Source organism: Mastigoproctus giganteus, chromosome 4, assembly GCF_048544385.1.
Source record: "Mastigoproctus giganteus isolate SK-2022 chromosome 4, ASM4854438v1, whole genome shotgun sequence".
In the NCBI taxonomy this organism is placed as follows: Eukaryota; Metazoa; Arthropoda; class Arachnida; order Uropygi; family Thelyphonidae; genus Mastigoproctus; species Mastigoproctus giganteus.
In genome coordinates this window covers 10,557,185-10,576,235 of record NC_143578.1, presented here as the reverse complement: position 1 = coordinate 10,576,235, position 19,051 = coordinate 10,557,185, and the positions used below count along the sequence as shown (strand labels likewise).

At 39.2% G+C, this 19,051-nt stretch overlaps 1 protein-coding gene across 1 annotated transcript in view; it reads left to right on the top strand.

Moving 5' to 3' along the window:
• Positions 1–12,844, top strand: part of hdm (meiosis specific with OB domains hold'em) — a 62,549-nt gene extending 49,705 nt beyond the window's left edge. The window contains exon 11 of the mRNA XM_090371298.1: positions 12,749–12,844. Within this exon, the coding sequence (XP_090227424.1) occupies positions 12,749–12,844 (96 nt within the window). The remainder of the gene's footprint in view (positions 1–12,748) is intronic.
• Positions 12,845–19,051: the final 6,207 nt, after the last annotated feature.

Sequence of the window (19,051 nt, the reverse complement as noted above, 5' to 3'; positions counted from 1 at the left end):
CAGCAGTGATGACACATGCATTAGGAATTTGCAGATAAAGGAATCACTAGGTGACAGTGATCACAGAGTACTGATGTGGGATTTACTTAAAGTTGTAACTACCAATCAAGGGTAAAGAGAAGGGTTTTTGTTTTCGTAAAGGTGACTACAGAGGTCTCAAACAGTTTTTAAATTCTATAGAGTGGGATCAACTGATGATGTTACCAATGGTAAATTCTAAATGGGAAGCCTTCAGGGACGTAATTTTGGAAGCTATGAGGCTTTTCATTCCAACTAAGAAATACTGTTCAAGGTTTAGGCCTAAACGGATGTCAGATGAACTAATGAGGCTTGTGGCAGAGAAGAAAAATGTATGGGATGCATATAAAGTATCAGGTGACACAGAAGCTTATGGCAGATATAAACTAGACATAATCAAGTCACAAAGGAGGTTAGGCAGGCAATGGCAGATGAGAAACCTTGGCAAAGGATTCAAAAAAAAAAAAAAAAAAAAAACCAGCAAAGAGTTCTTTACTTATGTAAACTATAGAAGGAAGGAAGGGGATGAATCAGGTCCACTTAACATAGATAGTTCAACCATCAATGATCCTGCTCAAGTAGTTGATAAACTGAATGAATATTTTGCATGTACAGGAGTTTTGTCAGTGATATATAGGAATTTTGCTATCAGAGACAAATTTGCCTTTAGCCAACAGGTAGTTGATTGCTGGAACAGACTTCCATCTGTTGATGTGGAAGTTGATAGCTTAAATAAATTTAAGGCTGAACTAAACAACCATTTGGAGTGACCGAATGAATGAAATTAGAAGGGTTTTTTTTTTTTTTTTTCTCTTGGCTGATGCTGTATAAGCTTGCTTTCTTGCATCATATGCCTCAATTAATGCTAAAACTCAATCAGATCACCTCATAGATGTCTAATCTCCAGAATTTGGAGCCTTTCTTGGTAAGAGAAATCCTTTGTTCCCTCCACCAATCTCGTAGCCCTTCTCTATATTTGTTCCAGCAGCTCTACATCCTTCCTAAAACGAGGCCTCCAGATCTGTATTCAAAGTGTGGCCTGACCATTGCCTTATACAAAGGGATAATCACCTCCTTATCCTGCCTAGCAAAATTCCTGTATATCATTGACATGATCCCAGTGACCTGCTCTGGCCGCCTGTCTGCACTGCTCAGAAAACTTCATATCTGACTGCATAATTAACTTCCAGGTCTTTTTCATTCTCCACTATCCTGAGTATAGTACTGCACAGTTGGTATATTACTCTGGGATTATCACTACTCATAAGCAGTACTGTTACATTGGTGTTTTGGGGGGAAATTCATTACTATGCCAGGCTGGGCTTTATCATTCTGTATACCTGAAATACCGTGCAATTTGCCTAAGTACCGGGAATGGTTTGGATGCTATAAAATCTTAATTGAAGCATGTTCCAGAAAACACCAATGAACTTACGTGACTGCCTAGTAATTTTTATAATAGGACAATGATCTCGAGCCCTAAAGATCTATTCAGCCACGTGGGGAATAGAACCTGCAGCTTTGATCAGCGTTGTGTTTTTCACTACAAGACCCTATCTGTTATAGTCAGATCTTGAAGTTCCGCAATAATAGTTCTTTATTCTAAAACTTGTGTTATGGCTGACGTGCAGTAAGAGATTAGGTCTGAGGTAGGGATACTCAATTGAAACATAATTTATTAGCAAACTATTTCAGAAACACACATAAGCTGTATATGGGTATAGTACATCTTTTTTTTTTTATACTCTTAACATAAACAAGAAATAGGAAGTTACCCCATGTGTCCCTAGCTAGTGATGTGAGTTAGTGTCATGTTTACGTTCTTTGTGTGGTCCTTCTACGGTATCTTGCTATCTCTGGTTTGCAGTCCACATCCTGGAGGAGTGTAGCGGTATAACAATTGGTTGTTTGTGTGGAGACATTAGTAATGCTGTATGACCTAGTCAAGTTAAATTCTAATTTACAGACCATGTGTCATGGTGTGTTTAACTAACAATTATATTACCAAGGAGGGATGCTTATGTACTAAAAGAGGGTAAGAGTAAAATAAAACTTACCAGTATAAAGAATGACTCGATCCACTGTATCTCCAATGGTGACTGTATCATTTAAATCAGTTTGGCTGGTGGTCTAAGTGTGGTTGTAGTAATGGCCTTAGCCTTCGTTGTTTCCTCCAGAAGACTGCTAAAGCTCCTTCAAAGGTTCTAAGACTTTCTCCCTCTCTCTCTTGTTCGCCTCTGTATATATATATATATAGGTCCCTTCTCATATACACTTCCCATGCTCCCATTGATCCGGTGATTGTTCTTCGGGGGGGGGGGGGGAGACTAATCTTCAGGGCTGATAACTGGGGACCAAAACAGAGAGGGAGTTAAAGCCATATGAAAACAAAACTCATATTTGTTCGGGGTGAGAGTTCACAATCTCCGGACTCGTGAATCTAATTTCTTCGAAAGGAACTGATATCTTGGGGGGGGGGGGAGTGTCAAATCAGCAATAGAAGGGAAGTTACAACCACGTGAAAACGAAACTCATTTGTGTGGGGTGGGAATTCTTGATCTTTGAACTCGGGAATCCAATTTCCGCAAAAAGAACTGATTGTACAGTCTGCTCTGCAGTTATCAGATTAGGGTTTCACCTTAAGAGCCTGCTTTCAATAGTTACAGCTGCTTCTAATGTGATAAAATGATGAAACACTTCTCCGAAAAAGTACAGTAGAGGGACAAACGTATAGGGATGTAGGTGGATGATAGGTAAAATGCAGGCATTTTACAGTATTTTGCATTTGTTAATGTTAAACTTCAGTTGCCATCTTTGAGCCCATCTTTTCTAGATCCTGTTGCAGTAGTGTATTGTCATTAACAACCCTGCCAACCTTTGTATTGTCTGCACACTTGGACAATGAACATCGAACCCTGAGGGACTCTACTAATAACATGTCCCCGAAGAGCAATGTCCATTGATTACCACTGTCTTCTCCCACTCAACCATCCCTTTATCCATAGCAGCAATTTTCCCTTAATGCTGTACTACTCCAATTTGTACAGTAGTCTTCCATGTGCAACAGTACCAAAAGCTTATCTGAAATCCAAGTATATGATATTGAAATAATTTTTTGCATCCAGTTCCTTTTTCCACATTGCAGTCTCCAATCAAATTGGTCAGAAAAGACTTCCAATTAACAAACCCATGCTGTGTCTGAACTATAACTGCAGTCTTGTCTAGATGACCCTGCAATGCCCTTCTTTAACCAGTCACTCCATTATTTTCCCCAGAACAGAATTTAAACTAACAAGTCTATAATTACTTGTGCCACTCTTTGATTCCCCTTTGTGAATTGGGGATACATTTGCAAATCTCCAGAATCCAGGGATGCTCTCATAATTATGGTTAAGGGTTTGCTTACTTCCTTTGCTGCCTTCATTAATATAAGTGGATAGATCCCATCCACCCCAGGTGACTTGCTTATGTTTAAATTTCTCCTCCACTTTGCGCTAAGTAATTACAAAATCATTTAGCTGCCTGTTAAGTTTGATAAACATCTGGCATCCACTTCCCTACAAAATATGGGGGAGTTGGCAACAAGTGCAATGTTAAGTCAGTTTGGTGTGATATAAGCATTGGGAAAAAATTGCTAGTAGGAGTGTGTTATAGGTACAATGACTGTGATGAACACATGCTAGAGAGGCAACAAGAGGAAGCAGTAATCTTGATCTGGTTATTGGCAGTGATTCTTCATGCATTAAGAATCTGCAGGTAAAAGACCCACTGGGTGGCAAAAAATCACAGTGTATTAATGTGGAATCTAATTAAAGACATATCTTCCTACTGTCAATGGTAAAGAGAAAATCTTATGCTTTCATAAGGGTGACTGCAGAGGTCTCAGACAGTTTTTAATTGTGTGCAGTGGTATACATGATGTTACCAACAACAGATTCTAAATGGGAAGTAATCGAAGAAGCTACTAGGCTTATCATACCAACAAAGAAATACTGTTCAAGGCTTAGAACTAAATGGATGTCAGCTGAACTACTAAGACACATGGCAGAGAATGTGCATATAAATTATCAGGTGATATGGAAGCATAAGGTAGATATAAATTAGTCTGTAATCAAGTCACAAAGGAGGTTAGGCAATAGGCAAACGAAGGCAAATTGCAAAAAATCTTTGGCAAAGAAAAACAGCAAAGACTTCTTTATGTAAATTCTAGAAGGAAGGGGGGATGAATCAGATTCATCCACTTGATCCTGCTCAGGTAGCTCATGAACTGAATGAGTATTTTGCATCTATATTCACACATGAGGAATTCTGTACGGAACTGGAGGCCAGAAGTTTATCAAACTCTAGAGGAAGTTAAGTGATTTTATAATAATGGAGAGGAAAGTGGAAGATGAACATAAAGGCACCCAGGATGCATGGAAACTTCAATTATATTAAGGGAGGCAGCAAAGGAGGTAAGCAAACCCTTATCCATATTTATGAGAGCATCCTTGGATAGAAGGAAGATCCCTAGACTGGAGATGTGCAAATATATCCCTAATTTATAAAGGGAGATCAAAAGGCAACATGAATAATGATGGAATCAACGGTTAAAGAAGTAATGCAGGACCATCTGGACAGGCAACAATTATTCTGCAATCACAGCATAGATTTGTTAAGGTGCAGTCACAAGACTGCCCCTTAACCAACTGCAGTGACAAGGGAACTGGATGCAAAAAATAATTCTGACATCATATACTTCGATTTCAGGAAGGTTTTTGATACTGTAGCAAATAAAAGGCTGCTGCACAAACTGAAGCAAAGTGGCATTAAGGGAAAATTACTTCTAGTATGGATAACAGGGATGGTCAAGTGGAAGAAGACAAGAGTAGTTATCAATGGGCACTGCTCTTCATAGTCACTAATGTTATTAATGGAGTTTTGCAGGATTCAGGGCTGGGCTCACTGTTGTTTTCAGTATTTATCAGTGATATTGATGGAGGTATATCAGGCTTAATGTCTAAGTTTGCAGATGATACAAAGGTTGGCAGGGTGTTTAACGACGGTCATCAGAGTGAGTTACTGCAACAATATCTAGGAAAATTGGGTTGATTGGGCTGAGAAATGGCAGTTGAAGTTTAACATTGACAAATGCAAAGTACTGCATGTGGGTAGCAGTAACCCCAGAATAACTTATTAACTGTGTGCTACTACACTCAGGGTTTTGTCAATAATATGTGGAAACTTTGCTAGCAGGGATGAGATGATTATCCCTTTGTATAAGGCCATGGTTAGGCTGCATCTTGGGTATTGTAGACAAGTGTGGAGGCCTTACTTTAAAAAGGATGTAGATCTGCTGGATTGGGTGCAGAGAAAACCAGACTGGTTGGTTGTGTTTTATTGGCGCATTAGCAACTGAGGCTATAATGCACCAACCAGACTGGTGAAAGGGTGCTATTATCTAGAAAGGCTTCAGTTCTGCAAATTTCAGTTTTCAAGCTAAGCACCTGCAGGGAGATCTGATTCAGGTGTTTAAAACCTTTAACATTAGCATTATAGAGGTATATGATGCAAGAAAGCTAGCTTACATAGTATCAGCCAAAAAAAAAAAAAAAAAAACACCCCTTCCCATTTTACCCATCCATTCACTCCAAATGTTTGTCTAGTTCTGCCTTGAACTTCCTCCACTACAACAGATGAAAGTTTGTTTCTACTATCAACCACCCGCTGGCTAAAAGCAAATTTCAGCACATCTATTCTACAATTGTCTTTCCTCAATTTGAATTTACATCGAGTGATCACTGAATTATGACCACCTACCTAATACTTCATAGGTCCTTTTGCCCTCAATACAGCAGCTATCCAATGTGGCATTGATTCAACAAGATGTCGGAAGCATTCGGGAGGTATGGCCAACCAAGCTGTGTGTAATGCAGTCAGCAATGCAGGTATAGAGGTGATTGGTGTATCTAGATGCCTGATATGCCTTTCTATATTGTGTCCCACAAGTGCTCTACGGGATTGATATTGGGGGAGTTCAGAGACCAATCGATATGCTGGAAGTCAGAACTGTGTTCCTCAAACCATTCCTGCACAAGTGCCTGATGGCTCGGCGCATTGTCATCTTGGAAGACACCATCGCCATTCGGGAAAAAGTGTAACATAGCAGGGTGTACACAGTCAGCAAGCAGTTGACGATAGCAGAGACCACTGATACATTGTTCCACATGCACCAGGGGTCCAAATTCCTGCCAATGAAAAATGCCCCACACCATACAACTGCTTCCACCAGCCTGCACTTTTGATACCATGCATGATGGATGAAGAGCCTCATGTTGTTGATGCCAAATCCGTACACGACCGTCCACGGTGTGGAGTAAATAACGTGACTCATCCGACCAGCACACCTTCTTCCAGTCTTCTAACGTCCAACTTGCATGCTCTTTGGACCAGGCTAGTCTTTTACGCCGATGGACATTGGTTAGGAGAGGATGCTGTAGGGGTCGTCTGCTGGTATAGCCCATACGTGCAACACATGGTCATGCCAGATATTGTTCCGGGTTAGTTCATGTTGTATTGTGCAGTCAACTCTTCAACAGTGCTGCGCTTGTAGGAGCCGTCGGACCCGGCGTGCACCTCTAACTTCAACCTTTCGCTGACCTTTGTAGTTTTGCTGTCTGGTTGTTGTTTGACCATTTTGATGCCAGTCCTGGTTCACTTTAACTACGGCGGCTCTCGAACACCCTACCAGTTCAATTGTTTGGGAAACCGAGGCACCAGCTCGTCGAGCACCCACAATTTGTCCTTTATCAAAGTCCGATAAATCCTTCCTTTTACCCATCATGCTCGGAATTTTACTACCTACTGAACACTGACACCTTATTTATGCTATGTAGGTTGATTAACACCGCACTCTTGTACCTCATGTGGTACAGTCGCATTCAGTTTTCATAGGGTTGATCATAATTCACTGATCACTCAGTGTATGTCCCTTCAGGTGAGTAATCTGAGCAAGAGGAAGAACCTCATCAGCATTGAGCCTGTTCAAACCATTCAAGGCCTTATACACTTCAATTACATCACCTCGCAGGTGCCTAGTCTCCAGAAGCTGCAATTTCCTTGAATGGATTGAATAAGCTAAATGTTAATGGCATTCTTCCACTTGCTGAGACTACACATAAAGGGGCATAAATTTAAGTTGAGGAAGGATGTTTGCAGGATACATGTACAGAAGTTTGCCTTCAGCCAGGTTTAGTGGGCTTCCATCTGTTGCGAAAGTGGATGGGTTGAACAAATTCTTGGAGGATACGGATGGTTGTACTGCATGGGTTTTTTTTTTTTTTTTTGCATCATTTGCCATTACGACTACAAACAGCTGGCAGCTATGGAAGCTTATTAGTTTTTGCATGCTAAAGACAAAACACAATTCACAAATTCACCTTGAATGTAAATTATGTAATGGCTATTTATTGAAAGAGAACAGTCAAATGCAGTGATCTCATCCAGTGAAAAGACTGCCTCATAAGCAGCCCAAGCAATGGTTCAAAGCAGTACCACAATTTGGCATATCCACTGCTTAGTACAGATCTGTTAAAAAATTAAATCTCATCTTTTAAAAGAACTTGAATAGAATAATCATAGTACTTTTCCATACCTTAAAGGCCTGTTTAATCAGTGCAATGGTCAGCTAACATCAGGTGGGGAGAATACTGCAAACAAGACAATGTAGTTTTCTGCCCTCACAACATGCAAATCAATCCATGGCCAACATATCTTCCCATTTGAAAGGGCACACTATGACTAAGGATTATGAGCTCCAAAATAATCCCCCCCCCCTAAAACCCCCACAGCTATGCTTTGTGGACATCCTTTGAATGTACATATTTCAGAACAAGTAGAATAAAATCAGATGTGTACTGTATATGCATTGATCTCTCCGTCTTAAGAACAATAGTAAATTCATACAACAAATCAAAACAAAATTTTAAATATTTATCTTTGGCAAGCTAGACTAAAAGAGAATCAGCTATGATAGTAAATTTAAATTATTTAAAATGTGTTTTTTTTTTATTTTAGTTTTTATTAATTTCTCTATAGCATTCCTCATATTTTATCATAGGTGGAGGAGTTTTCACAAATGACAGATGACCAAAAGACTTCTTTGAAATGGAAGTATTTACTTGAAAGATTTAAAGTTGTATTTAAGGTATCTTTATATCCATTTTTCTTTTGAAAGTTTAACATTAGTTTTGCAGCATAATGAAATCTTAGTCATTATTAAAAATAACAAGTATCATTAAAAAGGAGACTTATACAGGGTGGCGTGTCTCCCCTCCTCCCCATCAAACAGAGAATTTTACTTCAAAGATAGTTCCAAGTGTCCATACCAGGCTGTATGAAGCAGACAGATAATGAGGAATTGTGGTAATTCAGAGAGCAAATGGGCCCATAGTGTGCAGAGGGTTATATTTTAATGTGTGGGACCCTGTCATGAATGGGTATAGCAGCAAACCACCTCAATGGGTTCCATTCTTGTCAGCTAAAATCAAACTGCAACAGGAACACAGACACTGGGAATTTGAGGAGTGGAAAAAGGTTGCCTGGTGTGATTAAGTTCCAGTTATTCCATACTGATGGCAAGACCAGAGTATGACAGGAGCATAAGTCACTGAACAGATTGTGTCATGTGTTAACTCCATTTTTTTGTGCCAAATGTTGCATCCCCTGATACCAAATATTTAAGATAAATATTTGGTATCAGGGTTTTTGGTTTCATCTGACCTGGCCCACTTAAACATTTCTGCTGACCTAGTGGATCCCTTTGTGCTCAGTTTCTGTCTGGTAATGCACTATGTCACGAGGTACATATTAGTTCCACATATTATACTACTCTTGGAATGGTTCCAAGGGTGGTTTTCAACACAACTGGGCATCTGTGGCATGGATACCATCAGCATCTTGTGGATTTCACCATGCCCTCAACTTGGAGCAGTTATGATGGCTAAAGGGAAGTGCTACTTGCTATTACATCATACCAAATAAACTGCTCAGTGTAGTTTAAGAAGCTTTTGACAAAAATTTATAACTTTCCATTTTTCTTAAAAATTGTTTATTTTGATTAATATACAAATTTCTGCAAAGCCAGATGAATAATATAAAACTTCTGACTTCGTTATTGTATAAACTTTATTTTTGTATACTTTTTAAATTGCAATATTGTTTAAACCTGCAAGCACACTACTAGTCGCATTATGCTACTACATGCAACACTAAATATATATGGAAATAATGGAGTAGAAAAAAAAAAAAAAAAAAACCTACCTCACTTGTAGTGGACAGCAACGAAGAGTGTGAGAACTCTCAACTAGGAAAAATAGCACGCAAGTAGATGATTTATTCATTTCACACAGCTTGCCTACTTATATGTGGTATACTTTACTATTATCTGTGTATTGCACTGCCAGAGCTACCTTTGGAATGCCTTAGGCTAGGAGGTATTATTTACAAACTGAGGTTAAATCAATATATGTGTACATGCCCACTTGACTTGAAGTTGATTACAGAGTAGTAATAGCACATGATCTGACCGCACCTGGTAAATACCTACATGTACTGATTTTATTTTTGTTATAGCCGAGTACTCAAATAATTATAGGCTAAGAAACCTGGAACTTGGGCTGGACCCCAACACCTAGTGCCTGAGATTAGCCAACTCCAGCCCCAAATGTAGATGGAGGTCCTTAACCAGCCAGTGGCAACAGTCCCTCCAATAATAAGCAGGGTGTGGAGCCAGACAGGTTTCCAATTTGAATTCTGCTTGCTGATGCCTTTTACTAATGAACTGCAATACTTATTAATGTAATTTTTTTAAATTTAATTTAATTAAAAATTTAATTTTTTTTCACTTATTTGAACAGATTAAAACATTAAATCAAAAAAACAAACATCTAACTTATTGTAGCAATAAATGATACCCCATCTATCAGTAACTTTCACTTAACTCTATGTGAATAACATGCAGTAGTGGTACTATTCATACCAAAACTAGATGACTTTCCTTTCATTAGCCGGTGAAATACCACCACTTTGCTTATTGGCAGTTTGAAGTGGTGAAACCCATGTTTAGTCTCTAGAGCAAAGTTTCCGGCATCCCCCCCCCCCCATACTTCTCCTTCAACCCATGCACGGTACTAAGTACTATAGGTTTTGATACGTCAAAAAAAAAAAAAAAACAACAAAAAACTAACAAATACTGTTCAAGGTTCAGGCATAAATGGATGTCAGATGAATTAATGAGGCTCATGGCAGAGAAGAAAAATGCATGGCATGCATATAAATTATCAGGAAACACAGAACCTTACAGCAGATATAAGCTAGTCTGTAATCAAGTCACAAAAGAGGCCAGGCAGATTACAAGAAATCTTTGGCAAAGGATTGTTGTTGTTATTTGGTTTTTAGGAGCATTAGCAACTAAGGCCATATTGCTCCGGGAATATGCAGTGATCATTCCCTGACCTTTCTGCATCCTCCGTATTTGGTGGTGATGGGCTCAAACCCCGGTCTAATCATTTGACAAAGGATGCAAAGAAAAACAGCAAAGAGTTCTTTACTTATGTAAACTGTAAAAGGAAGGGGATGAATCAGATTGGTCCACTTAACGTAGATGGTTTGACTATTGATGATCCTGCTTAAGTAGCTAATAAACCGAGGGAGTATTTGCATCTACATTAACACATGAGGAGTTATTTAAGGAGGGGAATGCCAGAAGTTTATCAAACTCTAACAGGGAGCAAAGTGGAGGAGAAATTGTTGAAGTTAAATATAAAAAGGCACCTGGGGCAGATGGAATCTATCCAGTTATATTGAAGGAGGCAGCGAGGGAAGTTAGCAAACCCTTAGCCATAATTATGAAAGCATCCTTAGGTTCAGGGGAGATCCCCATGGACTGGAGATGTGCAAAGGTATCCCTAATTCACAAAGGGTGAGAGAGGATCACCTACACAATACTGCAGTAATAGTTCAGACACAGCATGGGTTTGTTAAGGGGAAGTCTTGTCTGACCAATTGGATTGGATACTGTGATGTGGTCACAAAGGAACTAGATGCAAAAAATAATTTTGATATCATATAATTGGATTTCAGGAAAGCTTTTGATACTGTTTGCACATGGAAGACTGCTGTACAAATTGGAGCGGAATGGTATTAAGGGCAAGTTGCTGCAATGGATAAATTGATGGTTGAGTGGGAGACAGCAGAGAGTAGTAATAAATGGACACTGCTCTACGTTGACTAATGTTATTAGTGGAGTACCCCAAGGTTCAGTGCTGAGCCCATTGTTGCTTGTGTATTTATCAATGATATTGATGAAGGTATATCAGCCTTAATGTCCAAGTTTGCAGATGATAAAAAGGTTGGCAGGATTGTGTTGACAGTGTTACTGCAAAAGGATCTAGAAAATTTAGGCAGATGGGTTGAAAAGTGGCAACTGAAGTTTAACGTTGACAAATGCAAAGTACTGAATATGGGTAGCAGTAACCCAAGAGAAACGTACCAACTCTGTGGTACTACACTCAGGGAGGTGGAGAATGAAAAAGATCCGGACGTAATTGTTTGTTATTTCATTTTTAGGAGCATTAGCAACTAAGGCCATATTGCTCCGAGGATATGTGGCGGTCATTCCCTGACCTTTCTGCATCATCTGTATTTGGTAGTCACTGGCTCAAACCCCGGTCTAATCAAGAAGCGTGTGCTACTCCTGCCCACCTGGCTACGGAGGCACCTGGACGTAATTGTGCAGTCAGATATGAGGTTCTCTGAGCAGTGCAGACAGGCTGCCAATCAAGGAGGTGATTATCCCTTTGTATAGGGCAATGGTCAGGCCACACCTTGAATACTGCGTACAGGTCTGGAAGCCTCATTTTAGGAAGGATGTAGAGTTGCTAGAATGAGTACAGAGAAGGGCAACATGATTGGTGAGAGGAACAAAGGGGTGTCCTTACAAAGAAAGGCTTGAAGTTCTGCAAGTTGGCACCTGGAGACTAGGCACCTGCAAAGTGATCTGATTGAGGTATCAAGGCGTTGAATGGTTTGAGCAGGCTCAATGCTGACAGGACGCTTCCACTTGCTTAGACTAAGAACCTGAGGGGGGGCATAGATCAAAGTTGAGGAAAGACAGTTGTAAAATAGATGTGCGGACGTTTGTCTTTAGCCAGCGGGTGGTGATTGTTGGAACAGATTTCCATTTGTTGTTGTGGAAGTCGATAGCTTAAATAAATTTAAGGCTGAACTAGATAAACATTTGGAGTGACGGGATGGATGAAATGGGGAAGGTTTTTTTTTTTTTTTTTTTTGGCTGATGCTGTATAAGCTTGCTTTCTTGCATCATATGCCTCAACTAATGCTAATTACATAATAATCACTACTCAAGTAAGCACGTATATTTAGCAAGGCACACAAAGAAAGAGTAACTGATCTTGAACTGGTGATTAAAGCAACAGATATTTTGCTGGCGGGCATGTAATACCCAGTGCCACCAGGAACTCTCCAAGCAAATTATTTCCCCCCACACAGTAATAAAAGGTTATATACCTTTATTTTTTTACTGCATCTATAAAAGCATACTCAGTATTTAACTACCGCTATTAAATTGTAATTGCCACTTGAATAGACATTTGTATTATAAATTGTTTCAGCACTGATCTTAATAGTCTCTAGCATGCCAATAAATTTTTAAAAATTTTTTCTTTCATAGATGGCTGAACCATCAGCTTCGGGAAAACCTTATTTGAAAATATTGTCTTGTGCATTTGCTAACCATGAAGAAATAGTAAAGCATCTTTCAGTTTAAAAAATGTATAAAAACATGTTTTTATGTTGATTTCTCAGTGCTTTTGTAGTTAAATAAACTTTCATGCTAACTATTAGTTGGTGATTATCTAATAATATTTAGCAGAAAATGAATTTAATTTGGCACATCAAGATCAGAATAATGAAAAACAGTACGATGACATAATATGAACACAGCAGTGCTATGCAAAAGTTACAACTTGTATGTTGCATGGTATTTGAGGTTAATGATGCATGTAAACATGGACCTACAACTCAAGTTATATATACTGAAAGTCACTTTATATTTTTCAAAAAGTTGTATACAATTTTATACAGTGTTGCAGAGACACAAGAAATGATTTTTGATTCTTGATAAAAAATCATTTTTTGTGTGCAACCAATATCGCATCCAATTTCCTTATCTGTCATTCTTTCTTGAAAGTTTTCAAATAAATATTATTCCTTCAATAATTTTGATAATCCTTGCATGAACAAAATATATTCCTCCATCACCAGAATGAATTTTAGATGTATGTTCCAACTAAAATCTATGCAGAATTCTGGACAAATTCTGGCGATACATTTATAGTCACTTAAAAAAAAAGAGGGGTGGTCAAAATAGCAATTTTTAAAATTAAAACATTATACCACATTCCATGGAGAGTTGTAAACTAAAATCCACAATGCTGAAGAGGTGCTACAGAAATAAACAGAAGCATACACTCACCCAGGGAAGCAAAGTGACATGGTCTTCTGCTTAAAGTATGGTGTTAACTGTTGCTAGAAACAAGCTAGGACACCCTGTTCCACTTAATCCAGCAGGGGAATGCAGGTATCCACTGAAAAAAAAAAAAAAAAAACCCCTAAAAGAAAGTTTAGAGAGGGCCACTTCTTCAAAGAGACATTGGCCTGGTAGAAGTTCTTGCCCGAAGAAAATATACCCCTACCTCAGAATGAAATGAATTTTTTGCTGTCAGCAAGCCATGACAAACACTTATTTCTGTCATGGCTTGCTAATGGCTAAATAACCATGGATTAACTTTTGGCTGACAATTGCCAAGCCAAACCAAAACGCAATGTAACATCTAAAATTTACACAGCAAGACTACATTAGATTATTAATTTGATAACCAAACGTATACACTTAAAAGACAGAAGAAAAAAATTCATTTAAATTAACAAACAATTAAAATAAGGGTAACCAATAGTAAGGGGGAGGAACAAAAAAAAAGAAATAAAATAAATTGCAAAGTAAAATAAAAAATAGAAAATTTTCAGCAATAAACAGCTGAGTCAAGTGTGGGGAGTTTCCTAGTTAATTTCCAACAGAGTTGTGCCCTACTATAAGCAGGAGATTGCACTACTGCACTTCCCTGGGTGAATGCAGGTTTCTGCTTATTTATTTACGAAAATCTTAAAATTTGTTTTATTTCCAAATTTTGCCCACATTCAAATGGCAGTTGCCACCACCTCAGCATCACTGGCTACAGCTATCCCTTCAACATGATATAATAGTGTTTTAATTTTACAAATCATTTCTAGCACAGTTTTAAATAATAGAAACATTCCATTTCAAATCATTTGTAATCTCTACGGTAATAGCAGTGATAATTCTCAGTATGGTTAAAGATAATCAAGCATATATGCATTTCAGATAATTGCTTTGACAGGATGCATACTACTACTTTAGTGATTGTTGGTCTTATACCTTTGAGTGCAGATTTAATTTAAAGATGAGACATTACTAACATTATGTAATGACCCCCGGCAGCATGCCTTGATGGGTATATTGTATGGTATCTTTATGTACAGTAAAGATTAATTATTATCCACCCTTTGTGCCTGAGAAAAAAAGTATCAATTACATAAATTATGGAAAGGAAGCTAAAGGAAAATAATTTTTATAGCTGGCAGGCAGTTTTAATGTCCAAATTATCCAAAGTTCTATATAAAGATGTCACAATTCTAGGCATCCCTCTAATTTTGACTAAGAAAAATAATAAAAAAAAATAAGATTGAATAAGTAATCCCCCTCCCCAAAAATGAAGAAAATACAGCATCTGCTTTACAGAAATGAAATAGCCAGCTCAAAAAATTTGTTAGCAAAGCTTACCAGGATCTGACAGCAAAATATTTAATATTAACTGCTGTAATGTTAATATATATATAAAACAGCAGTTAACTTTTGTTCTTTTCCATGCAAACAACAATTTTTTTTTTTTTGTGAGCCATGTCCAGTTGTTGCAAGGTCAAATTATAAAATAAGCAAAGCAAAAGGCTCAAGCTAATGGGAGTGCTGTGGTTCAGGGGAGAACTGAGGGGGGCAGTTGCCCTCTGAATCACAGTCTATTAAAATGCACTGTTTGCTTGATGTTTGCGGAGCAGTCGGGTACGGGACATGATGCTGCCAAGGGGGATGTCTTTGTGTGTGCACGATGTAAGGAGTGCAAGGAAATCAGGCGACAACTCAGCGTTGTTATGGGCCTTTATGAGACCTTGAAGGACAGGGTGGATGCCCTCGAAGGAAATAAATTGAGGGGCCCATCAAGCTCTCAGCTGCCCACATCAACGCCAGAGCTTGCACTTGGTCATCAGGCAACACAGGGGCAGACCCCTAGGCAGAATGCGCTGGTCCCACAGGAACTAGTAGTTGTTGGTGACTCTATTGTCAGGGAAACGGGGAACATGCTTTGTAAAAAGGATAGGTGGAATAGGACCAGGGTATGTCTGCCAGGGGCAAAGGTTGATGACGTTGTAGAGCGGATATCATCTTTTAAGGGCACAAAAGGTGATATAGTTGTACACGTTGGCACTAATGATATTAAGAGTAGGAGACCGGCGGAATTACTTAGCAAGTACAGGTCACTGTTGAAAAAAAGCCGTGAATTAGGGTTGAACTTGAAAGTGTCTGCAATTCTGCCCAGACACGATAGGAGGGAGTATATGATGAGAGCCTTGTCGATCAATTCGGCCCTGGAGGGATTGTGCAAGGCTCAAGGGGTAGAATTTTTTTCAGCCTGGACTGTACTTGTTAACAGGAGAGATTGCTTCTACAGGGATGGGATACACTTAAATAGAAAGGGTGCAAGAATTTTTGCTGATGCTGTCGAGGCAGTGTTAGGTGGGTCGGAACACTGCTAGTTGGGGGGATACAAGGACTAATAGATTAACAGTAGCCACTGGCAGAGGTGGAAGTGATTCTTGCACTGCTTCTATTGAAATGAGCAGAAGTCTGAAAAACAAGATGCAGGATATTTCAGAGACTGCTGGTAGTCATTGCGTTACAAGTAAACACATGGGTTGTGTTAGGGTAGCTAAGAATAGAAACAAGTGCATGTATACCTGCGTGTACACCAATGCTAGGAGTTTGGTAAATAAATTTGATGAATTTGAGGTATTGCTCAAAACATCAAAGGCAGATATTGTTGGGATATCAGAGACGTGGTGTCACACAGATATAAGTAATGCGGAACTGGAATTTGGGGAATACAATGTATATAGAAAGGATAGACACGACAGGAGGGGAGGAGGGGTTATGCTATTAATTAAGAAACACATAAAGTCAAAGGAAGTGAAGCCAGTTGACATCGATGGACAGGGCAGTGTCGAGTCAGTTTGGTGTGACATAAGCATAGGGAAATCAAAATTGAGAGTAGGAGTGTGCTATAGGCCTAATGACTCTGATGAGTATAATAATATATTGTACAGGGAAATAGAGTGGGCCAGTAAATCAGAGAGTCTTATAATGGGGGATTTTAATTTCCCAGATATTGACTGGAATTTGTGGGTTGGTCACTCGCACACTAGCAAGGCTTTTGTGGATTTATTGGATGATTGTTTTCTACATCAGCATGTTCGTGAGGCAACAAGAGGGAGCAATACTCTTGATCTGATTATCAGTAGTGATTCTTCATGCATTAAGAACCTGCAGATAAATGAACCACTAGGTGGCAGTGATCACAGTGTGTTGAAGTGGGATTTACTCAAGGAGGTAACTACCATCAGCGGTAAAGGGAAGGGTTTTTGTTTTCGTAAAGGCGACTATGATGGTCTGAGACAGTATTTAAATTCTATACAGTGGGACCAACTGATGATGTTACCAACAGCAAACTCAAAATGGGAAGCATTCAAGGAACTAATCTTGGTGGCTACCAGGCTTTACATACCAACTAAGAAATATTGTTCAAGGTTTAGGCCTAAATGGTTGTCAGATGGACTAATGAGACATGTGGCAGAGAAGAAAAATGCATGGGATACATACAAATTAATGGGTGACGTGGAAGCCTATGATAGATATAAGTTGGTCTGTAACCAAGTCACAAAGGAGATTAGGCAGGCAAAGGCAGACTACGAAAAATCCTTGGCAAAGGATGCAAAGAAAAACAGAAAGGAGTTCTTTACATACTTGAACTCGAGAAGGAAAGGGATGAATCAGATTGGTCCACTGGATATTGATGGTTCAACAGTTGAGGATCCTGCTCAGGTGGCTAACAATCTAAACGAGTATTTTGCATCTACATTCACGCATGAGGAGTTATTCAGGAAGGAGAATGATGTAGGTAAAGTAAACATTGGCAGTGAGCTGGATGATTTTGTAATAACTGAGAGGAAAGTGGAGGAGAGATTGTTGAGGATAAACATAAAAAGGGCACCTGGGGTGGATGGGATCTATCCAGTTATATTAAAGGAGGCAGCAAAGGAAGTATGCAAACCCCTAGCCATAATTATGAGAGCTTCTTTGGACTCAGGGGAGGTACCCATAGACTGGAGATGTGCAAATGTAACCCCAATTCACAAAGGAGGATCAAAGGCTGACACAAGTAATTATAGACCTGTTAGTTTAACTTCTGTTCCAGGTAAATTAATGGAGGCACTGGTTAAAGAAGCACTGCAGGATCATCTAGACAAGAATTCAGTTATAGCTCAGACGCAGCATGGTTTTGTTAAGGGCAGGTCTTGCCTGACCAATTTGATTGGATACTATGATGTAGTCACAAAAGAACTGGATGCAGGGAATAACTTTGATATTATATATTTGGATCTTAGAAAGGCTTTTGATACTGTTGCACATGGAAGACTGCTGCACAAATTGGAGCAATGTGGCATTGGAGGCAAATTGCTGCTATGGATAAGGGGATGGTTGAGTGGCAGAAGACAGAGAGTGGTAATCAATGGACACTGCTCAACGTGGACTAATGTTATTAGTGGAGTTCCTCAAGGTTCAGTGTTGGGTCCATTGTTGTTTTCGGTGTTTATGAATGATATTGATGATGGGATATCAAGTTTAATGTCTAAGTTTGCAGATGATACAAAGGTTGGCAGGGTCGTTAAGGACACTACTGACGCTATGCTGCTGCAACAGGATCTGGAAAGGTTGAACAGATGGGCTGAGAGGTGGCAAATGAAGTTTAACATTGACAAATGTAAAGTACTACATATGGGTAACAGTAACCCCAGAGCAATGTATCAACTCTGCGGTACTACACTGACAGTGGTGGAGAATGAAAAGGACCTGGGGGTAATTGTGCAGGCAGATATGAAGTTCTCTGAGCAGTGCAGACGAGCTGCAAGAGTAGCTCATGGTGTTTTGTCAATGATATACAGGAATTTTTCTAGCAGGGATAAGGAGGTGATTATTCCCTTGTATAAGGCAATGGTTAGGCCACATCTTGAGTACTGTATACAGGTCTGGAGGCCTCATTTCAAGAAGGATGTAGAGCTGCTGGAACGGGTACAGAGAAGGGCAACAAGATTAGTAAATGGAACAAAGGGTTGCTCTTACGAAGAAAGGCTTAAGTTTTGCAAATTACAGAGTCTGGAGACTAGGCACTGGCGAGGTGATCTGATAGAGGTGTATAAGGCTTTGAATGGTTTGAGCATGCTCAATGCCAATGGGATTCTTCATCTTTCTCAGAATAATCACCTCAGAGGGCATAAATTCAAATTGAGGAAGGACGGATGTCGGATAGATGTGCGGAAATTTGCCTTTGGCCAGCGGGTGGTTGGTTGGTGGAACCGACTTCCATCACTTGTTGTTGAAGTTGATAGCCTAAACAAATTTAAAGCTCAACTGGACAGGTATTTCGAACGAACGGAGGGGTGAAATGGGAGAGGGTTTTTTTTTTTTTTTTTTTGGCTGATGCTGAATAAGCTTGCTTTCTTGCATCATATGCCTCTACTAATGCTAATGCTAATGCTAATAAAAATGTCATTTATGGCCACAAGA